Source organism: Hylobates moloch, unplaced genomic scaffold (assembly GCF_009828535.3).
Source record: "Hylobates moloch isolate HMO894 unplaced genomic scaffold, HMol_V3 SCAFFOLD_14, whole genome shotgun sequence".
Lineage (NCBI taxonomy): Eukaryota > Metazoa > Chordata > Mammalia > Primates > Hylobatidae > Hylobates > Hylobates moloch.
The window spans coordinates 56,064,204-56,089,393 of NW_026652289.1; the positions used below are offsets into that span (position 1 = coordinate 56,064,204).

The window sequence follows — 25,190 nt, forward strand, 5'->3', positions numbered from 1 at the left end:
TGAAATCAGCAGCAGTGTTTCAGCAAAGACCACGACTCCCTGGGTAGTCCCAACCAATGACTGAGCATATCAGGTGTACTGGGCCTAGCTCTTTCTACTTATTGAGGTTTTCCTCTATGGGCAATCTATGCACTGAAGTTCCCCCATCAGGGCTGCCAAAGACTCTCACAGCTGTATCATACGAAGTCTCTTCCTATTGAATCTTCCTTCTTTCTTGTCTTTTAACAGATGTCAGGCCTACATCGATGTCTATCTGCTCCTGCTGTTTACCTTGCACAGATGCTATTCCACAGTAAGTCAGTTTCACCTTTTATTCTATCTTGGGATCTGCTTCCAAGAACACCTCAACTAACACATACACAAATTCTAATCTCCAATCCCAAGGTTTATCAAAATCTAGCTACCATGCATTTCTAAGTTTGTAAGAATAGTGATCAGGCATTTAACCAAGTTACAAATGGGCTTTTGTACTACTACTAAGGAACGCAGATTAAAAAGTTTCTTCAGACTTTAAGAAGTTTCAATTCCTTTGAAGTACTAAGTAAAAATTAATTTGGCTTAACCAACTAACCAATATTCACATGCAGAATCTATCAAAAATACTTACATAACTGTGTTGTCATCCACTAAGATATCACAACCATGAGCAGGACACGAAATAGTCTGAAAAAGATTGAAATTTAAACTGTCTTCATTCAACAAATATTTAATGAATGCTTACCATCGCCAGGCACTTTGCTAGGTTCTGGGAATACCTTAATGTTTACAGGATCTCAATCCTTCCCTTTCTCCTTAAAGGAAATGTTTGTGAGCATATGTTTATCACCATAAAGTAACTAGACTTGCTAACCTGACTAATTGGTTTTTAAACACACAACTTTACAGGCAAAAAGCAAGATAATATGACAAAATCGTGCAACAAGTTTAAGTTAACATATACCAATATTGATGCCGGCTGAGAAAACGTTACCTGGAGTGGCTCTTTAACTGGAACGCCACATTACTTTAGGAAAAAGCCTATTATCTTTAGTTGTTTGAATCTAGAATCATGACACACAAAGCTTCACCTGTTTTTATTTGTGCAAATTTGTGCAAGGGTCTTAACACTATAGGAAATTCAACAAAAACTGAAAAACAACTTGATATCTTTACCTGACCCATGCCTTCTTCCATTATTTTGGTAGTTAAATATTCACTCCAGCATTGCATACAAAACTTATGTCCACATTCAAGGCCAGTGAAATACTGTAAGAAAAATAAAATATGAACTTAACAAAGACATTATCAGAAAAATCACTATAAACAGTGACTCAATAGGGCTCGATAAGGTCACAGTTCTTACGGTGGCTAAAATGTCCAATTTGACAACAGATGGGCTCCTAAAATGAACTTTTCATGGTGAAATCTAGACATGCATATACACTGAACACACACACGTCTTAGGAAAGGCAGGCAACAATGTCTGTATTAAATATAAAAAGACAAATGAGCATATGAAAGAATGCTCAGTAGCATTCAGCATCATGGAAATGCAAATCAAAACCACCATGAAGGCTGGGCAACATGGCAAAACCCTGTCTCTACAAAAAATACAAAATGAGTCAGCCATGTGACACACGCCTGTAGTCCCAGCTACTTGGGAGGCTGAGGTGGAAGGACTGCCTGAGCCTGGGAGGCAGAGGTTGTAGTGAGCTGAGATCACACCACTGCACTCCAGCCTGGGCAAAGGAGTGAGACCCTGTCTCAAAACAAAACAAAGCAACACCACAATAAGATACCACTTCACATTCACTAGAACAGCTATAATAAGCAGGGCACATTGGCTCATATCTGTAATCCCAGCACTTTGGGTGGCTGAGAGGCGAGGATTACTTGAGGCAAGGAGTTCAAGACCAGCCTGGGCAACATAGTGAGACTCTGTCTCCACAAAAAATTAAGAAATTAGCCAGGTGTGGTAGCACATGCCTGTAATCCCAGCTACTCAGGGGGGCTGAGGTGGGAAGATCACTTGAACCTGAGAGGTCAAGGCTACAGTGAGCTGTCATCATGCCACTGCACTCCACACTAGGCAACAAAGTGAGACTCTATTTGGGAAAAAAAAAGACAATATTAATAACAAGTGTTGGTGAGGATGTAGAAAAATTGGAGCCTTCGTACACTGTTGATGGACATGTAAAATGGTACAGCAACTTTGGAAACAAATCAGGCAGTTCCTCAAAATATTAAACATAGAGTTACCATAGGACCCAGCAATTCTAATCCTGGGTATATACTCCAAAGAAATGAAAACATACAACCATACAAAAACTTGTACACAAGTGTTCATTATAGCATTATTCATAACAGCCAAAAAATGAAAACAATCCAGATGTCCATCAACTGAAGAAAAAAATATTTTTCCATATTTCCATAAATATTATTCAGCCATAAAAGGAAATAAAGTACTGATACATGCCACAATATAGATGAACCTTGTTTTCAAGGTTGTTCTATCACTTGCATAGTGAAATTTCTTGTAAAAGAGTGAAAATAAGCCAGTCACAAAAGATCACATACTGATTCTTTTTTTTTGAGACAGAGTCTCACTCTTGTCACCTAGGCTGGAGTGCAATGGCACCACCTCGGCTCACTGCAACCTTTGCCTCCCAGGTTCAAGCAATTCTTCTGCCTCAGCTTCCCAAAGAGCTGGGACTACAGAAACGCGCCACCACGCCCAGCTAATTTTTGTATTTTTAGTAGAGACAGGGTTTCACCATATTGCCAGGCTGGCCTCCAACTCCTGAGCTCATGATCCACCCACCTCGGCCTCCCAAAGTGCTGAGATTACAGGCATGAGCCACCGTACCAAAGCCTTGTTTGTTTCTTTCATATGAAATGTCCAGAATAGGTATATCCATTGACAAAGAAAACAGATGAGCAGTTGCCTAGGGGCTGGGGTACTTGGGAGGAATTAGGGGGTGAATTTAAAAAGTTATCTCCTGGGGGGGGTTATAAAATGTTTTTAAAATTGTGGTGATGGCACATAACTCTGTAGAATATACTAAAACCACTTTAAATGGGTGAACTGGATAGTATATAAATTATATCTCAATAAACCTGTTATGAAAAGATTTATTCAGAATAGCCAAGGATAATAGTAACTAACATTTTGTTCTAAAATCTTAAGAGTTAAGGGATCGTTAAATGAAGGAGTATTCTGTAATGGGACATTAAGTAAATACTTTAAATAATATTAGATGATCTGGAGGATTATGTCTTTTAAAAAGATTCAAATAATGGTTACCTTATTTTAAAGAACATTTTGCCATAATTTACCTCTAAATTATTTTTAATTGAATAAGTTATATAGGACTTATTAAAAACAATTATTTTAACAGTACAAGTTCAGAGTTTATGTTGAAAAATAAGCCTCCCTAAGCCAGGTGCAGTGGCTCACACCTGTAATCCCAGCACTACTGGAGGCAGAGGTGGGTGGATCACTTACGAGTTCAAGACCAAACTGGCCAAAATGGCAAAATCCTGTCTCTACTATAAATACAAAAATTAGCCAGGTGTGGTGGCAGGCACCTGTAGTCCCAGCTACTTGGCAGGCTGAGGAGGGAGAATTGCTTGAACCTAGGAGATGGAGGTTGCAGTAAGCCAAGATCGCACCACTGCACTCCAGCTTGGGTGACAAAGCAAGACTCTGTCTCAAAAAAAAAAAAAAAAAAAAAAAAAAAAAGGCCTCCCTCATTCCCATCCCTGTTGTTTCCTCTACCCAGAAGCAACTGCTATTTCCAGTTTTTTACATATTCTTCCAGAGGTGTTCTAACGTACACACTTACACACACACTGTAACAGTACCACAAATTCTCTTCTGCACCTTTTTTTGTTGTTGTTGTTGTTGTTTAAAAAAATCCAATAGGGCTGGGCACGGTGGCTCACGCCTGTAATCCAGCACATTGGGAGGCCAAAGCGGGCAGATCATTTGAGGTCAGGAGTTTGAGACCAGCCAGGCCAACATGGCGAAATCCTGTGTCTACCAAAAATACAAAAAACTAGCCAGGTGTGGTAGTGTATGCCTGTAATCCCAGCTACTCAGGAGACTGAGGCAGGAGAATCCCTTCAACCCGGGAGGCAGAGGTTGCAGTGAGCCAAGATCGCACCTTTGCACTCCAGCCTGGGTGACAGAGCAAGACTCCGTCTTAAAAAAACAACAACAAAAAATCCAATGGATTTCTCATATGGTACCACACTGGTGTGGGTTTGCCTCTTTATAGAAAGGTACCACAATTTTATTTACAGTCTACTATTAATGGACCTTTACACTGCCTTTTTTTTTTTCCTACTACACTACTGCATTGACTATATATACATCTTTGTGATCTTATGAATGTATCTTAGGATAAATCTGTAAAGGTGACATTATAATAAATATATACATTTACAATCTAATAGCTATCATCAGGCTCCCCTGCAAAGAGGTTGTCGTCATTTATACTGTGCAAGAGTACTTGGTTTCTCATGCCCATGACAATGTAGTATATGATCTAACTCCTTGATCTTTGCCAATCTAATAGGTGAAAAACACAATAACTTCTTTAGTTTTGATTTGAATTTTTTTATTATAAATGAAGTTATAATATTTCAAAAAAGGTTTTACACTGTGTATTTCTTTTTCTGTATACTCTCTTCATATATTTTGCCAACTTTGCCTGTTGGTTTTTCACTTATTTACGGAGGCTTTTTACTTATGTAGGAAATTGGCCATTTATAAGTAGGGGAAATCTTTTCCCCCACTTTAATTCTTAGTGTTCATATTTTGTTGCCATACAGAAGCTCTTTATTCATATACAGTGAAACTTATCACTGTTTAAATTTACCGCTTGTGAATTCATTAACTTTTATTTATGAAGCTAGGTAGGAATCTTAAGTTTCTATTCCATACGGCTACCAAGTTGCTCCAACACCATGTATCAAATAATCCACCTTATTTGAAATGCCTCTTCTATAATACACTAAATTCTCCTCATGCATATTTGACTCTATCCTGCTCCACTAACATGTATCAAATAATCCACCTTATCTGAAATGCCTCCTCTGTAATACATTAAATTCTCCTCATGCATATTTGACTCTATCCTGTTCCACTGCTCTGCCTATTCTTGTATCTAGTAGGACTAGTCCTCACTCAGCTCTCCCCTGTCAATTTAATCTTCTTTTTCAATATTTTCCTATTTCTTCTATCTCAAATATTCAAGTCATCCTTTTAGTATTTGAAGTTTTCTTCATAGCCATCTTTCACATTTCTTATCAAGTTTATTCCCAGCTCTTTTATTCTTTTTGTGGCTCTTATAAAGGGTATTTTAAAATTCCCTTAGATTTTCTATTTAGCCATTATGTGACATGTACTTATAAAATTTCTGATGTTACTTATGATATTAGATACAAATATCTGGTTAGGATAGAAATTCTATATACAGCACATCAACTGTATTTTTTAAATACATAGACAAAGACGTGAAAAGAAATGTATGAGAGGGCTGGGTACGGTGGCTCATGCCTGTAATCCCAGCACTTTGGGAGGCTGAGGCAGGCGGATCACCTGTGGTCGGGAGTTCGAGACCAACCTGGCCAACATGGTGAAACCCTGTCTCTACTAAAAATACAAAAGTTAGCTGGGCATGGTGGCGCACGCCTATAATCCCAGCTACTCGGGAAGCTGAGGCAGGAGAATCACTTGAACCCGGGAGGCGGAGACTGCAGTAAGCCGAGATCACACCACTACACTCCAGCCTGGGAAACAGAGTGAGACTTCAGCTCATTAAAAAAAATATATATATGAAGTGTATCAGTCCAGCAATTAGGTTTACTGAAAGAATGACATGTAAAATAAATATCAAGCTTAAAGGGAGTCTATTATCATTATTCCCCATCAGAGAAGGAGATTTGGCACTAACTTGTTACCACATCACTAATGGAGTCTTTGATTTTTAAGGCTAAAGGGGTATTCTGTAAAAGACACAAACACGGTAAATATATCAGCAACTCTAAAATGTTTTATTCAAAACTTAAAAACATATACACATGCTTATATGTGCTTCATTCTTTTTTCAAGTAGGAATCCTTAACAGAGATCAACGGTCACAATGGTTACTAAGTGATCACTTTCAGTCTCAACCTTTTTGACTTCTAGTCTACAGCTCATTTTAAGATAAAAAGATAGTGCATAAATGTAATCACTGGGTTTTCACACTCATGTGTGAGACGCATCTCTCTCAACCTTGTTACAACTTCAGCACATAGATAAAAGCTTTTTATTCTTTTTAAATAACTTTTCTAGTCAGGTAACAAGATTAAACAAGTTAGAAAAATAAATCATACATGGATGTCTAAAGATAGAGCAAAAAATAAAAACACCAAAAACCAAAAAACAAATCTGTGGTCTAAAGATACATATTCATTGTGCTTTCGAGGAACATATTATTGTCGCAGATATCTTCCTATCTCACTTCCCTTTCCTTCTCCCTCCTCTGATATATTCATTTCCTCATAACCTTGAGCTAGGTTCACCTACATGGCTCCCTGGGCTTTCCCCAGTCCCAGGGGATCATATTATCTATTCACTAAACTTATCCCTGTTTATATCACAAATACATCCGATCAAGAGAGTACACGAAAAATACATGAAATATTATCTACAAAAGAAATTAATGGACTTAAAAGAAACTAAAGAATACACTCTTAAAGGTTTCATTTATCTGCATCACTTTACATACATAGCAACTAATGTCAAATAGCAGTAAGAAAATTAAGAATCTTTCTTCCATAATAAGTTGTCCATATAACTTCTAAAATTGAAACCCCTTTGTTTATAAAAATTGAACAAATGACCTAGGAATCAGTTCCCTTGTGTGTAAAATGTAATGCGTTAAAAGGAAGATAGCATGGGACATAGATATTTTCAAGCAGTTTCCAGCAGCACCAAGATTCCACAGAGGAGCTTCAGGGATGGGGGATGGGATGGTGGACCACCCTTCCTCACAATTTCAATTCTGCCTTTACCTACTTCACATATCTTATTCTTAGAAAACACAAATTATTTACTTCATAAAAATGAGACACTGGCTGGGCATGGCGGCTCACTCCTGTAATCCCAGCACTTTGGGAGGCCAAGGCGGGTGATCACCTTAAGTCAGGAGTTGGAGAACAGCCTGGACAACATGTTGAAACCCCGTCTCTACTAAAAATACAAAAATTAGACAGGTGTGGTGGTGGGCGGCTGTAATCCTAGCTACTGAGGCTGAGGCAGGAGAATTGCTTGAAACCGGGAGGTGGAGGTTGCAGTGAGCCGAGAACGTGCCACTGCACTCCAGCCTGGGCAACAGAGCGAGGCTCTGTCTCAAAAAAAAAAAAAAAAAAAAAAAAAGAGAGAGAGACACTGTAGTCGAAGCTACATTTCCTAGTACAGTGGTGGGCCAGTACAGCTATTATCTTAACTACTTTAACCTAAAACATTAAGTTGGTAGGGTTAAAAAAATTTCTGAACTCGCCACAACACACTTGGAAAGGACTGGAGGGGAGAGTGGAATCTATGAATTTACAAAGTGCTCCAATGTCTCAGGACATTGTTTTTAAAGAAGCAGCCACTCAGGACAGTTAACTCCAAAGGGTTGTAAACTAAGCTATCAAAAGCACTTATTTTAAAATGTGCATGTGACACTGCATAAAGCAAAAATTGCTTTCTGGAAGGATAAATATACTGAAGATATATATATTTAAAAAGTACAAATGCTTGGAGAGTAGTAAAATGTGGGAGTTATATAATGTAAGTAAAGAACTCACTCATCCAATAATAAAGCTTCGTGAAGAGTTTCAGGTGACATTTACTTCCAAAACTGAAGAGGTTAAAATTATCCTTTTATATTAGTCTAAAAATTATGAGGAAAGGACATCCTAGTTTTGTCATGATACTTTTCAGAACACTTAACAGTTTCCATAATGCTTTAACTTATTTGCCAACCCATGCTGTTCCTTTTGCTATCTTGTCCTATCACTTGCATAGTGAAATTTATTGTAAAAGAGTAATTTAATTACATTTATTGCTTCCATTTCCTTTCCCCCCTTCAAGTCAGTGACTCTTTAGCCCATGAAGTCTGGGCTACCTACCTCACTCCTTCACTACATTTCAAATTAACTTTTTAAATCTTTTCTCTGAATCTTTTAGTACTATTTACCATCCCCCAATTCTTGAAAGCACATTCTCTCTTCCTTGGACTTGCTACATTTTCCTCCTTAGCCTAACTACCATGCCTTCAGATGTTAGTTCAGATTTCTGTGAATTTCTGTGGTAAGTCCTGCCTGATCAAAAACTGGGTTAGGTATCCCTCCAACACGTTCCCACAGTATCGTATCTTATATTTGCCCTGCCAAAGCACTTACATTCTTTCTGAATATGTCACCTTACTACTTACCTACCCAACTAACCTGCAAATTATTTGAAGTTAGGAATTATGTATTATTCTCCATTGTTTCTTAGAATAGTGCCTAGTGTGTTCAATGAATAGGTTCTCCATCATCAGTTACAAGTACAAAACAAAAATTTACACTGTAAATCTCAAGTCATGATTTTGAATTCTAGTTTGAGACTGTTAGACAATACCAAGAACAATGAGAAAGTTATAGTGGATATTTGGAAGCAGCTAAGCTTCAGTACTCAAATCAGAGTTAAGATTTAAATTAAGAAGGAACTGGCTATGATAGGGCAGGAGGAAAAATGCCAAGAAGTAAGGAAACTTTGTAAAACCTGGGTCTTAGTATTACCTCACGGAAACATTTAACTGTGAGCACTATATAAATGTCAACTGGCAAGGAGAATCTGTTAAAGACAATAAAATAGTCAAAATATTAATTTAATATATTGTAACAGTAGTAGTTTTTAAAAAATATTCAAATTAGAATTGTGATTTAAGGTAAGAGAAATGATACAATACTCAGGTTGGAAGAAAACTGAAAGAATATCTTATTCAACTCATCAGAAAGAAAAACTGTCCGGTGCGGTGGTGCACACCTGTAATCCCAGCACTATGGGAGGCCAAGGTGGGTGGATCACCTGAGGTCAGGAGTTCAAGACCAGCCTGGCCAATATGGTGAAACTCCGTCTCTACTAAAAATACAAAAATTAGCCGGGTGTGGTGGCGGGCACTTGTAGTCCCAGCTACTCGGGAGGCTGAGGCAGGAGAATCACTTGAACCCGGGAGGCGGAGGTTGCAGTGAGCCAAGACTGTGCCATTACACTCCAGTCTGGGCAACAAGAACAAAACTCCTGTCAAAAAAAAGAAAAGAAAAGAAAAGAGGCCAGGCACGGTGGCTCACGCCTGTAATCCCAGCTCTTTGGGACGCTGAGGCAGGCGGATCACGCGGTCTGGAGATCAAGACCATCCTGGGTAACATGGTGAAACCCCATCTCTACTAAAAATACAAAAAATTAGCCGAGCGTGATGGCGGGCGCCTATAGTCCCAGCTACTCGGGAGGCTGAGGCAGGCGAATGGCATGAACCCGGGAGGCGGAGCTTGCAGTGAGCCAAGATCGCACCACTGCACTCCAGCCTGGGCGACAGAGCAAGACTCCGTCTCAAAAAAAAAAAGAAAAGAAAAGAAGAAACCAAAACTGGAGGAGCATAGTGGCTCACATCTATAATGCCAGCACTTTCAGAGGCCAGGTGGGCAGACTGCTTGAGCTCAGAGAAGTTCCAGACCAGCCTGGGCAACACGGTGAAACCCCGTCTCTCCAAAAAAAAAAAAAAACAAAACACCACACACACGAAAATAAAAATCAGCCAGACATGGTGGCATGCGCCTGTGGTCCCAGCTACTTGGGAGGCTGAAGTGGGAGGATTGCTTGAGCCCATCACTGCACTCCAGCCTAGACAACAGAGCAAGACCATCTCAAAAGAAAGAAAGAAAAGAAAAAAGAAAAACCCAGTGACATTAAATGGCTTACCTCCCGCTAAAGCCAAAAATTTCACGTTAGAGTTACGATCAGAACTTGAGAATTTGAAAATTCAGTTCACCACTTTACCTACTAAATAACTCACTGATCATTCTATTTCTCTAAGAGCACTTTATTTTCTTTTAACACTTGTACATGTGAACAAGTTAACTCCCCACAAATGGACCCCATTAGAGATACACATATACAACTCTAAGATAAACAGTAAAAATCCTTCAATATAAATATAATATTAGCCAGGCTTGATGGTGCACATCTGCAGTTCTAGCTACTTGGGAAGCTGAGGGAGGAGGATCACTTGAGCCCAAGAGTCTGATGAAGGCTGTAGTACACTATGACTGTGCCTGTGAATAGCCATAACACTCCAGCCTGGGTAGCACTGAGACCCCATCAACCAATCAATTGTTAAAATAACAGTGTCAAAGACTTGGTATATAGTAATTATTAGAAAGAGCTGCTTAACTATTAAAGCAGAGAATATGAACAAGACAGTTGTAATTATCATAGAATTAAGTTATCTCAGACATCTTAAGACATCTTAAGACTAAACTTCCTTAGTAAACACTCAAGTAAATCAAGTAAGTAAATCATCTCAGTTCAGTAAATTTTATTTTATATTTTGAGACGAAGTCTCACTCTGTCACCCAGGCTGGAATACAGTGGCATGATGTCAGCTCACTGCAACCTCTGCCTTCCAGGCTCAAGCAATTCTCATGCCTCAGCTTCCCAAGTAGCTGGGATTATAGACATGCACCATCATGCCAGGATAATTTTTTTGTATTTTTAATTGAGACAGGTTTTCGCCATGTTGGCCAGGCTGGTCTCAAACTCCTGGCCTCAAGTGATCTGCCCGCCTTGGCCTCCCCAAGTGCTGGGATTATAGGAATGAGCCACTGAGCCCAGCTTCAGTTCAATAAATTTTTAGGAAGGATATTTGTACTTAACGGATTAACATCAGTTCTTTGGTTCTCTTCCTTTATCACTGGTTCTGCTCCAACTCTATCCCCACATACCATATTTAACAATCTCCATTTGAATGGATTTGATTAAGTGAAAATCTTATCTTTTGAAGAATTCTGAGAGTTCCCTAGCAAATAGTATTAATGGTATTTTATGAGTGTTTCTGGATATTTAAAAAACACTTAAAGTTTAAATCTATTTTAATTTGGATAAGAAACAATTCTACTTACCGCCTACTATTACACAATTCTCCCCATGGTGATAAAATAAACTCCAGAAAGATTTAGGTCTATAAATGACAACTTGGATAAGTTGTTGCTGCTTTAAAAAACAAACGGAGGTTGGAGGTAAGAGGAACCAAGGTTTTACTCTTTTTCTTCCTTTCCTCACACTGAATACATTGATAGGTTATGGCTTAGAGGTTACTACTCCCAGACCCACAAATTTTCCTTTGTTTAAATAATGGAAGTTGATTTACCCTCTGAAATACAAAGTCAGCACTAGCCTTAAACTACCAGATACTCACCGAGTTAGGGTAGTTCAAGTAGCAGATCTGACAAGGCATATCCTGTGCTGATGACCTTGTATTCATCTGGCGTGTTCGAGACTTTTTACTTGGATTAATTACATGACACTCAGCAAAGAGCTTCTCCAGGTTTCCATCAAAGTACCTGCATTATTTAAACAGAAAGGATAAGAGCCCAGCAACTGCACACTGTTAGAGCTCTCCAAAAACCTGATTTTCTATAGGGAAAAGCAAGAAGCCGAATTAAAATAAAACAAGATAATAACCTTTTTATTCAGAGGAAATAATAGCTATATGGTACAAATTATAGGAAATAAAGGTGTGTGTATACATGTGCATATATATATATACTGCAAGCAGCAAAAATTCAGTCTACTCTCATATATGAGTATATGTGTGTGTGTGTGTGTGTGTGTGTGTGTGTGTGTGTGTGTGTACGTACACTAGTAGACTGAGTTTTGCTGCTTTTTTTCCCCTAAACTTTGTTTTTAAATAATTGAATCTTGGGATATTAAGCTATTAGTATTTTAACAGTACTGCAACTAAAACTTAAGGATTAAAGTTGTGCTGTTGTTGGGGTACCTATGAAGAGTAATATTTTACATGGGTAGGCTGTATTTTATACAAATGAATTCATTTTATTAATTATTTTAGTTAAAGCAATTTAAACATATTAGCTTTAGTAGCATTTATCTTACTACACAAATCATCTTAAAAATAGAATTATTACGTGTCTCATTTTACATAATAGGCTTGCTTTCTAAACATTCTTTTGAAATATTTTTAATTTACTGAGAAAGGAATAAAACAAAAAAGTGTATCTTCAAACATTTTATACAAAATAAATTACATATTAGCTTTTCATAAAATATGTATCTAAATATAGAGTAGTTCCATTTCTAAGACATCAAGAGTATATGTCAAGTACTACCTACAGTTTTAACTAAATAGCAAACCTCTGGACAGAAGATAGTAGAGCAGACCTTAAGATTGGGGTGGTTAAAATAGTAGTAAATACTTAGCACAATGTTTCCAATTAATTCAGATGAGACACGTTCCCTGGCCTCCTGAAATAGCTTACTATTCAACAGGGAAAAGCAATAGATTTAAAAAAATAGAAAAAACTTTTCAATCTGTAAAACCAATATAACCAGCAAAAATATTAATGCACAATCTGGTCAATTACTTTTTGGGTTGTAAAGCCCAGATTACAATAATTATAATGCTCTTTATATACAAACAGGAGATTTTCAATTTTAAAAGTAATCAATACTCAAAAGAAATTTCCAATATTTTTAATTAAGGTCTTGTTTAGGCTTTGTGTCAAAGGCTACTATATCTTACTGTACCTCCAGAAAAATCATTCAAATGAGAACAAACCATATTACTTCTCCTAATAAATAAATATCTTTTTTATAAATACTTTGACTACAGCATATTTCAATGAAATAATCATATTATCAATCGAAATGCCAACACATTATAAAAAGGAGGATTATCAGAAAGTTAAAGTTGTCAGGAACTCATACAAATAGAAAATTAATGTCTCTGATGATTCAGATCATCAGAATATATTTAAAGCAGAAAATCAAATTGAGAGGTGACAGTGTGCTGGCAGTCCTCACAGCCCTCGCTTGCTCTCGGTGCCTCCTCTGCCTGGGCTCCCACTTTGGCGGCACTTGAGGAGCCCTTCAGCCCACCACTGCACTGTGGGAGCCCCCTTCTGGGCTGGCCAAGGCAGGAGCCGGCTCCCTCGGCTTGCAGGCAGGTGAGGAGGGAGAGGCCTGAGCGGGAACCAGGGCTGCGTGCGGTGCTTGCAGGCCAGCTGGAGTTCCGGGTGGGCAAGGGCTTGGCGGGCCCCGCACTCGGAGCAGCCGGCGGGCCCTACCGGCCCCAGGCAATGAGAGACTTAGCACCCGGGCCAGCGGCTGCGGAGGGTGTACTGGGTCCCCCAGCAGTGCCAAGCCCACCGGCGCTGCGCTCGATTTCTCACCAGGCCTTAGCTGCCTTCCCACAGGGCAGGGCTCGGGACCTGCAGCCTGCCATGCCTGAGCCTCCCACCCCCTCCATGGGCTCCTGTGCGGCCCAAGCCTCCCCCACGAGCACCACCCCCTGCTCCACAGTGCCCAGTCCCATTGACCACTCAAGGGCTGAGGAGTGCGAGAGCAGACCACGCAAGGGCTGAGGAGTGCGAGCGCACGGCGCGGGACTGGCAGGCAGCTCCACCTGCAGCCCCAGTGCAGGATCCACTGGGTGAAGCCAGCTGGGCTCCTGAGTCTGGTGGAGATGTAGAGAACCTTTATGTCTAGCTCAGGGATTGTAAACACACCAATCAGCACCCTGGGCCTAGCTCAGGGTCTGTGCATGCACCAATCGACACTCTGTATCTAGCTACTCTGGTGGGGCCTTGGAAAACCTTTATGCCTAGCTCAAGGATTGTAAATACACCAATGGGCACTCTATCTAGCTCAGGGTTTGTAAACACACCAATCAGCACCCTGTGTCTAGCTCGAGGTTTGTGAGTGCACCAATCGACACTCTGTATCTAGCTGCTCTGGTGGGGCCTTGGAAAACCTTTATGTCTAGCTCAGGGATGGTAAACGCACCAATCAGCGTCCTGTCAGAACCGACCACTCGGCTCTACCAATCAGCAGGACGTGGGTGGGGCCAGATAAGAGAATAAAAGCAGGCTGCCTGAACCAGCAGTGGCAACCCGGTCGGGTCCCCTTTCACACTGTGGAAGCTTTGTTCTTTCGCTCTTTGCAATAAATCTTGCTACTGCTCACTCTTTGGGTCCACGCTGCTTTTATGAGCTGTAACATTCACCGTGAAGGTCTGCAGCTTCACTCCTGAAGCCAGAGAGACCATGAGCCCACCGGGAGGAATGAACAACTCCAGACGTGCTGCCTTAAGAGCTGTAACACTCACCGCGGGGGTCCACGGCTTCATTCTTAAAGTCAGTGAGACGAAGAACCCACCAATTCCAGACACAAAATGCTTTCCTACAATTTTGAGACAGTCTCACTCTGTCACCCAGACTGGAGTGCAGTGGCGCCATCTCGGCTCACTGCAACCTTTGCCGCCCAGGTTCAAGCGATTCTCCTGCCTCAGCCTCCCACGTGGCTGGGATTACAGGCGCCTGCCACCATGCCTGGCTAATTTTTGTAGTTTTAGTACCCAGGCGCAGTGGCTCACACCTGCAATCCCAGCACTTTGGGATGCTGAGGTAGGTGGATCACTTGAGGTCAGTAGTTCAAGACCAGCCTGGCCAACATGGTGAAACCCCATCTCTACTAAAAATACAAAAAAAAATTAGCCGGGCGCAGTGGCAGGTGCCTCTAATCCCAGCTACTCGGGAGGGTGAGGCATGAGAACTGCTTGAATCCAGGAGGCGAGGTTGCAGTGAACCAAGATGGTGCCACTGCACTGCACGCTAGCCTGGGTGACAGAGCGAGACTGTCTCAAATTAAAAAAAAAAAGAATATAAAATACCAAGTTTTACCTGAAAAACTGAAAGCATAAGAGACTAACACTAAATATCAATTCATAAACCAGCTAAACACCTTGTTTTATAAAAATATTCATGCTCCCAAGACAAGACAAACTTCTGTCATCCAAAATTTGACAACAGGGAACTAATGACTCTCCAACTTTGGTTAACATTCTAGACAGCATTCTATGAGTACACAGCCACACGGAGATGTGTCCCTAATTTCATATAAATAATACCCTAGTCCAGATTTATAACCTGCTTTTTTCACTAGACAAATCTAACAGACATCTTTATTAAATGTCTACATTTTTCATTTTTGCACTATATTCCACTGTAGTTATTTACTATAATATATCTAACCAATGTTATTCTGAAGGACATTTAAATGTGCCACATATAAATAATCCTAGATTAAAATCTTAGCCCATCAGATAGGGAAAAATATCTAGACTTAACTTGTATTTATTTATTAGTGAAGGTGAACACATTTTTCTGTGGTGATCTTATTCCCTATTAAGTTCAGTGTGTAAAGAGGAAGAGTAAATCTTAGTTTCACGGGTTGCTTTCTTTCATTTCTTTCTTGTCTTTCAACCTTCTTTAATGGTGTTTAATTACCACTTTAAAATTTTTATGTAGGCACATTTATCATGCTACCCCACTGTGATTCCTGCACTTCATATCACACTTTAAAAGACCTCTATACCCAAAGATTTTTTTAATGGAAATTCATTAATGATTTAGATCTCACCTTTAAATTGTTTCCATTAAAACTGTTGATTTATTTTTGCGTAATAAGGAGTAAAGCCAGGATTCCATTTCATTTCAATCCAAAAATCTAATCACTTATCGAAGGGTTGTTTCATCTACTGGAAACACTTTTTCCCACCTTTAGGTTCCAGCTTACACCTGACTTCCTCAAATAACTGATCTCTGACAGCTCCTCACTTCCACCCCCATTAGATAAGATTCCCGTGAATTACATCCCATTGTTACTCTGTAGTCCTTTGCAGCACTTACAACATGACTAACTGTAACCACTATGTTTGCTCTGCTAGAATGTAAACCCCATGAGGACTACTTTATTATTCCTGGAGCCCTAATGTCTACAGGCACGTTACAAGCACTAGTTTCTTCTTCAAGAGTAACTGACTAACTCTCCCCACTGATCTGTTTATTATATACCAAAATTTCCTATTTAGACAAGTTTATTCCTGGACTCTCCATTCTATTCCACTAATTTGTCTGCTCTTGTAGTTGATAAATTCTCAATATTTGACAAAGATCCCTTTATCATTCTTCTCTTACAGAATTTTCTCTGTTCTTCCATATTTGTTTTTTCAAGTTAAGTACAATCATTAATTTTTTTTCAAATCTTCTTGGAACTTTTACTACAATTATATCAAGAGTAGACTGACTGAAAGAATTGACTCTATAATATTGTCTTCCTAGCCAAGAACAAAGTATCTTTCAATTTACTTAATTCCAATTCCTATTCAGTCTCTCAACAGTTCTATAACTTTTTTTCACGATGTGGATCCTGCACATCTTCCACTAACTTTATTCTCAGGTATTTCAAGTTCTTTTTGTTGGGAGAAAAGCTGAGTGTTGGGAGAGAAGCTGAGGCAGGGCTTGCATGTCTGCTAGACTGCTGGCTCCTTACTTCTAGCACTCCCATTATCTCAAGTAGCCATGTTTCAAAGAAAATGCTAAACCCTCACAGTTGTAGCTCATTTGCTTGATACACCACTTCCTTTTAACCCCCACATCCTCACCACCTGTTTGTTTGATCACAAATAAATAGTGTGGGCTCCCAGAGCTCCAGGCCTTAGCAGCCTCCATACTAGCGTTGGCCCCTTGGTCCCACTTTGTCTCTTGTCTTTTCTCATTCCTTTGACTCCGCTGGACTTTGTTGCCCCCACAGCCTGGTGTTGGTTCCGATCACCCCAACACTTTTACTATCAATCTGAATTCCTCTGCTTTAGATAGCATGTACTGCAGTTTACAGCATTTTTTTAAATAGTGTATATTGGAGTTAATAGCTTTTTAAAAAAAAAATGAGTTAGGGTCTCATTGCCCAGGCTGGTGCACAGCAGCTTTTCACATATCCAATAATAGCATACAGCCTTGAACTCTTGGCCTCAAGAGATCCTCTCACCTCAGCTTCTTGAGTATACGTGGGACTATAGGTGCACACCACTACATGTGGCTTGGAGTTTATAGCTTTTTGACCCATTCTAGAAGCCACCAAAGGAACTTTCAAATACTGCTAAGTATTTTAAATGAAATATGAGTGGGAAGCTAAGAATCCACTCATATTCTTGGGGGTAGTAGGCCTAGAAATCTTTTGTTTTTATCAAAGTTTCATGTATTTGTTCTGATCTGTATTTATTACATGGTCCATTCACCCCTGACTACACAATGTTTATTTGGAAATTACTAAAATCTAATTTAGTTTTACTAAGAGTTGCCTATGTAATTAATACTTAAATACATTTCTTAATTTATAAAACTTAAATAATACATTGATCACCCCTTTGGTTTTGGTTGGAACTTCCTAAAGCTCTTCCCAGTTGATTATCGTTTTATATAATTTTTTCACTTTTTTTTTTTTTTTTTTTGAGACAAAGTCTCGCTCTTGTCACCCAGGCTGGAGTACAATGTTGCAATCTCGGCTCTCTGCAACCTCTGCCTCCCAGGTTCAACCGATTCTCCTGCCTCAGCCTCCCAAGTAGCTGGGACTACAGGCGCCTGCCACCATGCCCGGCTAATTTTTGTATTTTTAGTGGAGACAGGGTTTCACCATATTGGCCAGGCTGGTCTCGAACTCCTGACCTTGTAATCTGCCCGCCTCAGCCTCCCAAAGTGCTGGGATTACAGGCATGAGCCACTATGCCCTGCCCATTGTTTTTATATTAGGTAGCCTTTCTTTCAAGAATGTAACTGTTTTTTGTCTCATAAACTTGATCACCTCCAATTACTTAGACATAATTCTAATGTTTAAATGTGTTCAATTGCTCACTTTGGCCAAAATCCTTTCCCTCCTCAATATTCATATAGAGATAGTGTTCTATTTTCTTGTTACCTGTTGTTACTGAGGAAGTCTGGCCAAAATAATTTTCTCATTTTATTCTTTCTTTATTCTTGAACTTTAGCAGTTCCACTAGGGTTTATTCTAAGCATTTGACTTTCTCTTTTGAAATGTCATTTGGATATTAATGACCTCAAGATGCTTTAGTTGTTAAGAATATGTTTGGTTTGCATCCAGTCTCTTAATTTGTCTTCCATGTCTACCATTTGCAACTTACTTCTTTGTCCTTTTTCCAGACCTATTTTCTGTAATGCCTGCTCTATTTCTTTCTGCTATCAACGTGGTTTCAAGTTCTACAAGATCATTATTTATCCTTTCATTTTTTTTTCTGTTCTGTCAGTTCCCTTTTCACCTTTTTCTGTTGTTTTATCAGTTTACCTCTGATCCCTCATCTCAAGAGTCTTATGTTTAATTTCCTAAGACAAAGCTGATTTCTTCTGATTGTTTTATTTAAGACTACTATGCCTGGATAGTAGTCCAGGCATAGAAGAATAGGCTGGATTCTTAACTACCCACACTGTTTACCTGGGCACTATCTGGAAGTTCCCCCAGTTTGCTGGCTTCTATGTAAATCATTGCTTCTGAAAATCAGACCAAAATAAAAAGGAACTGACAGTGTGAAGCATTGTAGTTGAGGCATTTTAATGAGTTAACCAAATACTTCTCTCTGCTTCACTGACTTGAAAGAGCTGCAAAGCTTATCCTAGGACTGTGCTTCCCTCCTTCCCTGTAACCCTGCCTATCCTTTTCAGGAAATCATATTGATCAAAGTAAAAAAACAAGCAGCAGTATGGTTTCTCCTTCAGCCTTTCCTTAGTGAAGAAAGGGCACAAGCAGGGTATCACCCATTCCTATGGCCTATAGTTCTCTACATTAAGATTTTCATATAGACAATTATCTGTCAATTTAAAAAATATTAGATATAAGCAGTTTCTCAGTAGATTGTAAATTCTCTTCTCTCCAGGATTATTTCTGCACATTGAGTATATTTACAGAAATACAGTTGAGCAACCTGGTACTCAGACAACTCTCCAGAATATTTGAATCTTAATTTTTCATTTTACTTGCCTGCTATAGAGAAACATACCAAATAATATAAATTAAATTTCAAGGCAGGAAAAGTTACAGCCTAACTTTTATGTCTGGTTGAGGAGAGAGGAAATGGGGCTGGTAGGGATCACCACTGGCTAATGCTTCTTCTTGAATCCTGAGTGACTGTGGCATCACTGCCATTCTAATATTTAATTTTACCTTCAAAGCTACTAAGTCTTCATACTTCATAAAGACCAACAACTATTGGAGAAGTACTAATTCTCACAACAGAATCAGAAAAGCAAAATGTAAAACCAATTTAAAGATATAAAGTAGGCTTTTCTACACTGTATTCCTTTTTTTATTTTTCCTTTTTTTGGGGAGGAGACAAACTCTCTCTCTGTCACCCAGGCTGGCTTCTCTCAGCTCACTGCAACTTCCACCTCCCAGGTTCAAACATTTCTTGTGCCTCAGCCTCTGGAGTAGCGGATTACGGATGTGTGCCACCATGCCTGGCTAATTTTTTTGTGATTTTAGTAGAGATGGGGTTTTGCCATGTTGGCCAGGCTGGTCTCAAACTCCCAGGCTCACGTCATCTGCCCACCTCAGATGGGAGGCAAAGTGCTAGGATTACAGGTGTGAGCTACCACGCCCAGCCTCTACCCTTATTCTTAAATTATCAGAGCTCAATCCTCCTATCCAGTCTTTTAATGCTTCCATTATACATTTGCAAGTCAACTAGCTATTGCTATAAGCCTGACAGGGAGTAAAAATAAAACACACATACGAAAATTTATTTAAAAACACATTATAGATTATATGTATCCATGTATGAAAATGGATATACACGTAACGTTTACTTCTAAATGACCAAAACATTTCTGTTTTAACACTCGCATGTGGCAGTTTATGGGTATCGGACTGCAATTTCAAAATACTACAAAAGTCACAATTATTCTATACCTTACAGTTCTGACAAAGAACAAAAATCTATGGTGCCAAAACCCTTCCAAGAACTGCCATTTCAACTCCCCCCAGCCACATTAACCTGTTAATGATGTAGTTTTCTTCTACTTTTAGAAAATGTACATTTAAGGGAAAACGTCAAAGGAGCGAAGGAATATCTTAAATTCATTTAAATCATACGAATGAATAAGAACTGCCGTCACATTTATAAAAAGCAACAGTAACATGAGGTATGAAGATGGCTATCTTAAAACAGCAATACGGAATAATAAGTCATAAAAAATACGAAAATAAATAGTTCTTTCTCTTCTGGGGAATGGGATCGGAAATGAGGGTTTGGAGCACTATTTTTCATTTATAACTCTTGGGAAACTATTGGACTTTTAAAAAATCATGATCGTGTTACTTTGATAAAAAATTAAGTTTAAAAAAGGGTTCCTGAGGCAGAATATAAGTTTTCAAGCAAATTAAAAGATACTACTGCATCCTTTGCGGTTTTTAAAGTTACTCTTTCAAAAGAATGTAAGATGACTGGCATAACTACATACCTCTACTAGGTTAAGTTCAGAATTCCAAAGAACCAAAACCATCTAAAGAAGTTAAAGATAGAAAACCTTTTTATCCTAAGGAAAGCTTTCAGCCCTCATGTTACAAAAAAAAAAAAAAAAAATCAAATGAGAACTCACACAAATCTGTAACAGCTTGCTTTAAAAGACTTAGGTTTCTTAAGCTAATCTCTAAAAAAAATCGGTATTCTATGTAGTTTTTATAGCTAAATAAACATACTGCTCATATATTTTTCAGAAAAAGTAGAATACTTCTTGAGGCTATAAGATTTTTCTTATTAGCCAAATTTTTTTTTTAAAAGGCATTATAATAAAATAAAACCTAAAAAAACAGCATTGTAATAAAATCTCCTGAGTTTGCTTACTGCTAAGCAAAAGAATGCCTGATAGAGCAGCTACTAATTAATACTACTTCCAAGTGGCAGCACAAAAATCTTACTGCATACTTTATCCTTTTTAGTTCTGAGCCAGGCTGAAGGCAGGTGGATTAAGGAACTAACCACAGTGAAACAGATGTTAAGATAACTCTTTCTAGGCTCGAATTCACAAAATCATAACAGAATCACAATAAACTATGCCATCTTCCTAAAGGATCCAATACCCATTTACTACAGAAAAACCTAAATACCCAAAAGCCAAGTGAACAGTAAATTGACCTCTTACATCCCCCCCATCCAGCTTTTACGATAAAAAATTTTGCTAATCAAAAAGCTTTTTTAAATAATAAAATTTTATTGCTTCTCATGAGTTTTAAAGGTAGATGTAAAACTATGCAGGTAAATAAAATTTCAAAAGAAAAAAAAAGGCTATGTGCAGTAGCTAGTGAGCCTGTATCCCAGCACTGTGGGAGGTCAAGCTGGAAGGATCGCTCAAGCCCAGGAGTTCAGAACCAGCCTAAATAATATAGCAAGACCCTATCTCTATTAGAAATAAAATTTAAAAGATAAAAATAAAAGTATGGAGGACATTTACAAAAGAAGTTAATGACTATTCTTTTTCTAACACAGAATGGAGAACATCTCTACAACACAGGCTTTAGAAGACACAGATGCTAGTTTTCACAGGGTGTTCCAGCCACACTTACAAACACATGTGTCATCTTTACTGGTGGTTGTCTACAACTTCTGGCTTAGGACTATTTCAGTTTTACCAAGATCATCAAACACATAAATTTGTAATCGGAGGTCCCTGGCATTTCAACAACTGTGCAGAATCCAAATGTTATAACTTATTTACAAATGTTCTCTGCCCTCGCCCAACCCCCGCACTCCCAGGAGAAGGTTCAAGATTGTATTACTTTTTCAAAAGACACTACAGTCCCCAAAACGACAAGAACCATTATTTTTAAAAAACTATTTTTACTTCAAAGAAAACCAAGACAGTGGCTTTTTGTGTCCACCTCTTTCCAAATATGTGCATTAAAGGAAATCTACACTCTCTGCTTAATGATCTTTTGCTCCTGCTATACATTTTTATCTAGAAAATAAAACACACTACTACTTGTGATTCATGCAACAGTGGATCTGATTCCAACTGAAGAGAAATATCGTTTCTTCAAGTATATAAAAAGAAATGTCTTTTTGTTGTTTTGATAACGATTTTTCAATATATCTAATGGAAGTCCTCAGGCTGTAAAAGTTGAAAGCCTATGAATCAAGCAAGTATGTTTAAAATTTAGCTATGGTAAAACAAATTATCCATCAAAACACAAGGTAGTAACATAATTAAGTTCCATTTAACATAGTTCCCTCATCTATTCAGCAACTATATGTAGGAATTATGCTAGTTAGTTGTAATGTCAATTGTTTGGAAAGAAAGAGATGAGTACCTGTTTGTAGTATGACATGCTACTTAGCATGCAAGAATGGAGGAAAATCCTAGAGAAGTATAGAAAACTAACTACAAGATGTTGAAACAGCCGGGTGCGGTGGCTCATGCTTGTAATCTCAATACTTTGGAAGGCCGAGGTGGGCGGATCACGAGGTCAGGATATCGAGACCACGGTGAAACCCTGTCTCTACTAAAAGTACAAAAAAATTAGCCGGGCGTGGTGGCAGGCGCCTGTAGTCCCAGTTACTCGGAGAGGCTGAGGCAGGAAAATGGTGTGAACCCGGGAGGCGGAGCTTGCAGCGAGCTGAGATCGCGCCACTGCACTCCAGCCTGGGTGAGAGAGCGAGACTCCGTCTCAAAAAAAAAAAAAAAAAAAGACGTTGAAACAAGTTGGTAAATGTGGTAATACAGAGAATAAGAAGATATAGGAGGCATCGATTTGTGATGTATAGAATTGTACATGATGTCTATGAGCACAACCCCAGAATGAAGTATTCTTGATACACTCTGATTCTGTACAAAGCTACAGCTCTTAAGATTGAGGCCTGAATAGCAGAGGGCATCCCAAGGAATATACAGTTATAAGCAAAGACATACAGAATGGAGTGAACGTACACAAGGTTTTCAAACCCCAAATCCAGGGACTATAGCTTTGATATGGCAGAAACCACAAGGGTAGCAGAGGTTGCTCAAATAAGTTAACACAATCTAAGTTAAATTTAGGATTTGATATACTACAGCCTAGGAGAGCAGTGAGAAAAGCTGTCTTGGCAAAATGTAAGTTTACTTGCAGGTACAAAGAAACTATTAATCCTACATGTCCAGGAAAAAAGATGGACCTTCCCTTTAAGATTGATCCTTTTCCTATGTCTGTGTATACGTGTTTTAAAATGATTTTTATTTTGCAATAACACAATTCTAGAGAAGTACATAAACATGCAGCTTACAAACTGTTATAAAACAAACACCAGTATATAAATACCACCCAGGACAAGAACAGAAGACTGCTAGTACTCTACAAGCCCCCCAAACGTATAATCACTACCGGTTTTTTTTAATAATTACACCACCTAAATATGCATCCTTAAACAGTAAACTTAGTTTCAACTGTTTTAATCACTGCACTGTTTAATAGTTATATCACCTAAACACACATCCTTAAACAATATAAACTTAGTTTCAACTGTTTTTATATTTTATGTAAGTAGAACCATATAGTAGATAGGTATTACTTTGGGTCCTTTTCTTTTCACTATGTTTTTAAGATTTATCTATGCTGTGGCTTGTAGCTTTTGCTCATTTATTTTGCACTGCTGAATAGATACTATGTCAATATACCATAATTATCTATCTAGTGTAATAGTGATAAACATCTGGGTTGTTTATAGGTTGAAGTATGAATAAATACTGCTATGAACATGCTTATATATGACTTCTTCTTTTTTTGAGATAAGGTCTCACTCTGTCGCCCAGGTTGCAGTACAGTGGCATAAAAATGGCTCACAGCAGCCTTGACCTCCTAGGCTCCCAATCCTCCCACCTCAGCCTCCTGAGTAGCTGGGACTACAAGCAGATGCCACCATGCATAGCTACTTGTTTAATTTTTTGTAAATACGGGGTCTCACTATGTTGCCCAAGCTGATCTGTAACTCCTGGCCTCAAGCGATTCTCCCATGTTGCTGAGTCCACAGGCATGAGCCACCACTGGTCTTATATATGACTTTCAATGTAGATGTGCACATATTTCTTTCTATTGGATATATACCTGAGAGTGGAATTACTGAGTCAAAGAAAAAATAAATTTTTCATATTTCTTTCTAAAGACATTTATTCTAACAATTTACCTCTAGATTCTGATTTTTCCACATATACAATCACATTGTGAATACACAATCACATTGTCAGTGAATATTAACAGCCAGGGGCCAGGCCCAGTGGCTCACGCCTATAATCCCAGCACTTTTGAAGACAGGTGGATTACTTGAGCTCAGGAGTTCAAGACCAGTCTGGCTAACGTGGTGAAACCCCATCTCTACTAAAAATACAAAAATCAGTCATGCTTGGGGGCACGCTCCCTGTAGTCCCAGCTACTTGGGAGGCTGAGACAGGAGAACTGCTTGAACCTGGGAGGTATGGGGTTGCACTGAGCCGTGATCTCACCACTGCACTCCAGCCTGGGAGACAGAGCAACATTCCATTTCAAAAAAAAAGAAAAACCCCAAAAACACAGGCATTTCTCTTACAATATTATATTTTGTTTTCATTTTTTGATGTTCTACTGGCTAGAATCATTTCCAGTATAATGCTGAATTGAACTGGAGATACGATATCCACATCTTGAACTCCCATCTAAAAGGGAAATATTTTTTAACATTTCAGTGTATAAACTATGGTATCTCCTACAAATGTTTCTGTAAGATTTATGAGGTTAACAAAGTTCTAGATTGCTAATAGCTTCTTTTTAAGATCATGAAGCAAATGCTTCTTGGCATCTCTGAAATGTTTTTCTCATCAATTTGTTCAAGTGACCAATCATACTGAATTGTTTCAGGTTAAACCAACCTAGCATTCCCAGGATTCACCTCACGTGGCCATGCTGGGTTACCCTCCTTTTTATGTATGTATTGCTCAATTCAATTTGCTAATATTCTAAGGTGTTTCTGTTGTTCCAGTTTTTGTTTTGTGTGCGTGTGTGTGTGTATGTATGGTTTTTTTGTATCTATGCACATGAGACAAAC

General features: G+C 38.8%; 1 protein-coding gene and 1 pseudogene across 1 annotated transcript in view; one reads left to right on the plus strand and one right to left on the minus strand.

The window, feature by feature from the left end:
* Positions 1–25,190, minus strand: part of ARIH1 (ariadne RBR E3 ubiquitin protein ligase 1) — a 112,016-nt gene that overhangs the window by 28,122 nt on the left and 58,704 nt on the right. The window contains exons 3-5 of the mRNA XM_032175957.2: positions 11,478–11,622; positions 1,153–1,245; positions 608–663 (exon numbers count right to left, since the gene is read on the minus strand). Of these exons, the coding sequence (XP_032031848.1) occupies positions 608–663; positions 1,153–1,245; positions 11,478–11,622 (294 nt within the window). The remainder of the gene's footprint in view (positions 1–607; positions 664–1,152; positions 1,246–11,477; positions 11,623–25,190) is intronic.
* On the plus strand, positions 6,202–6,288 carry LOC116482829 (small nucleolar RNA U13; annotated as a pseudogene).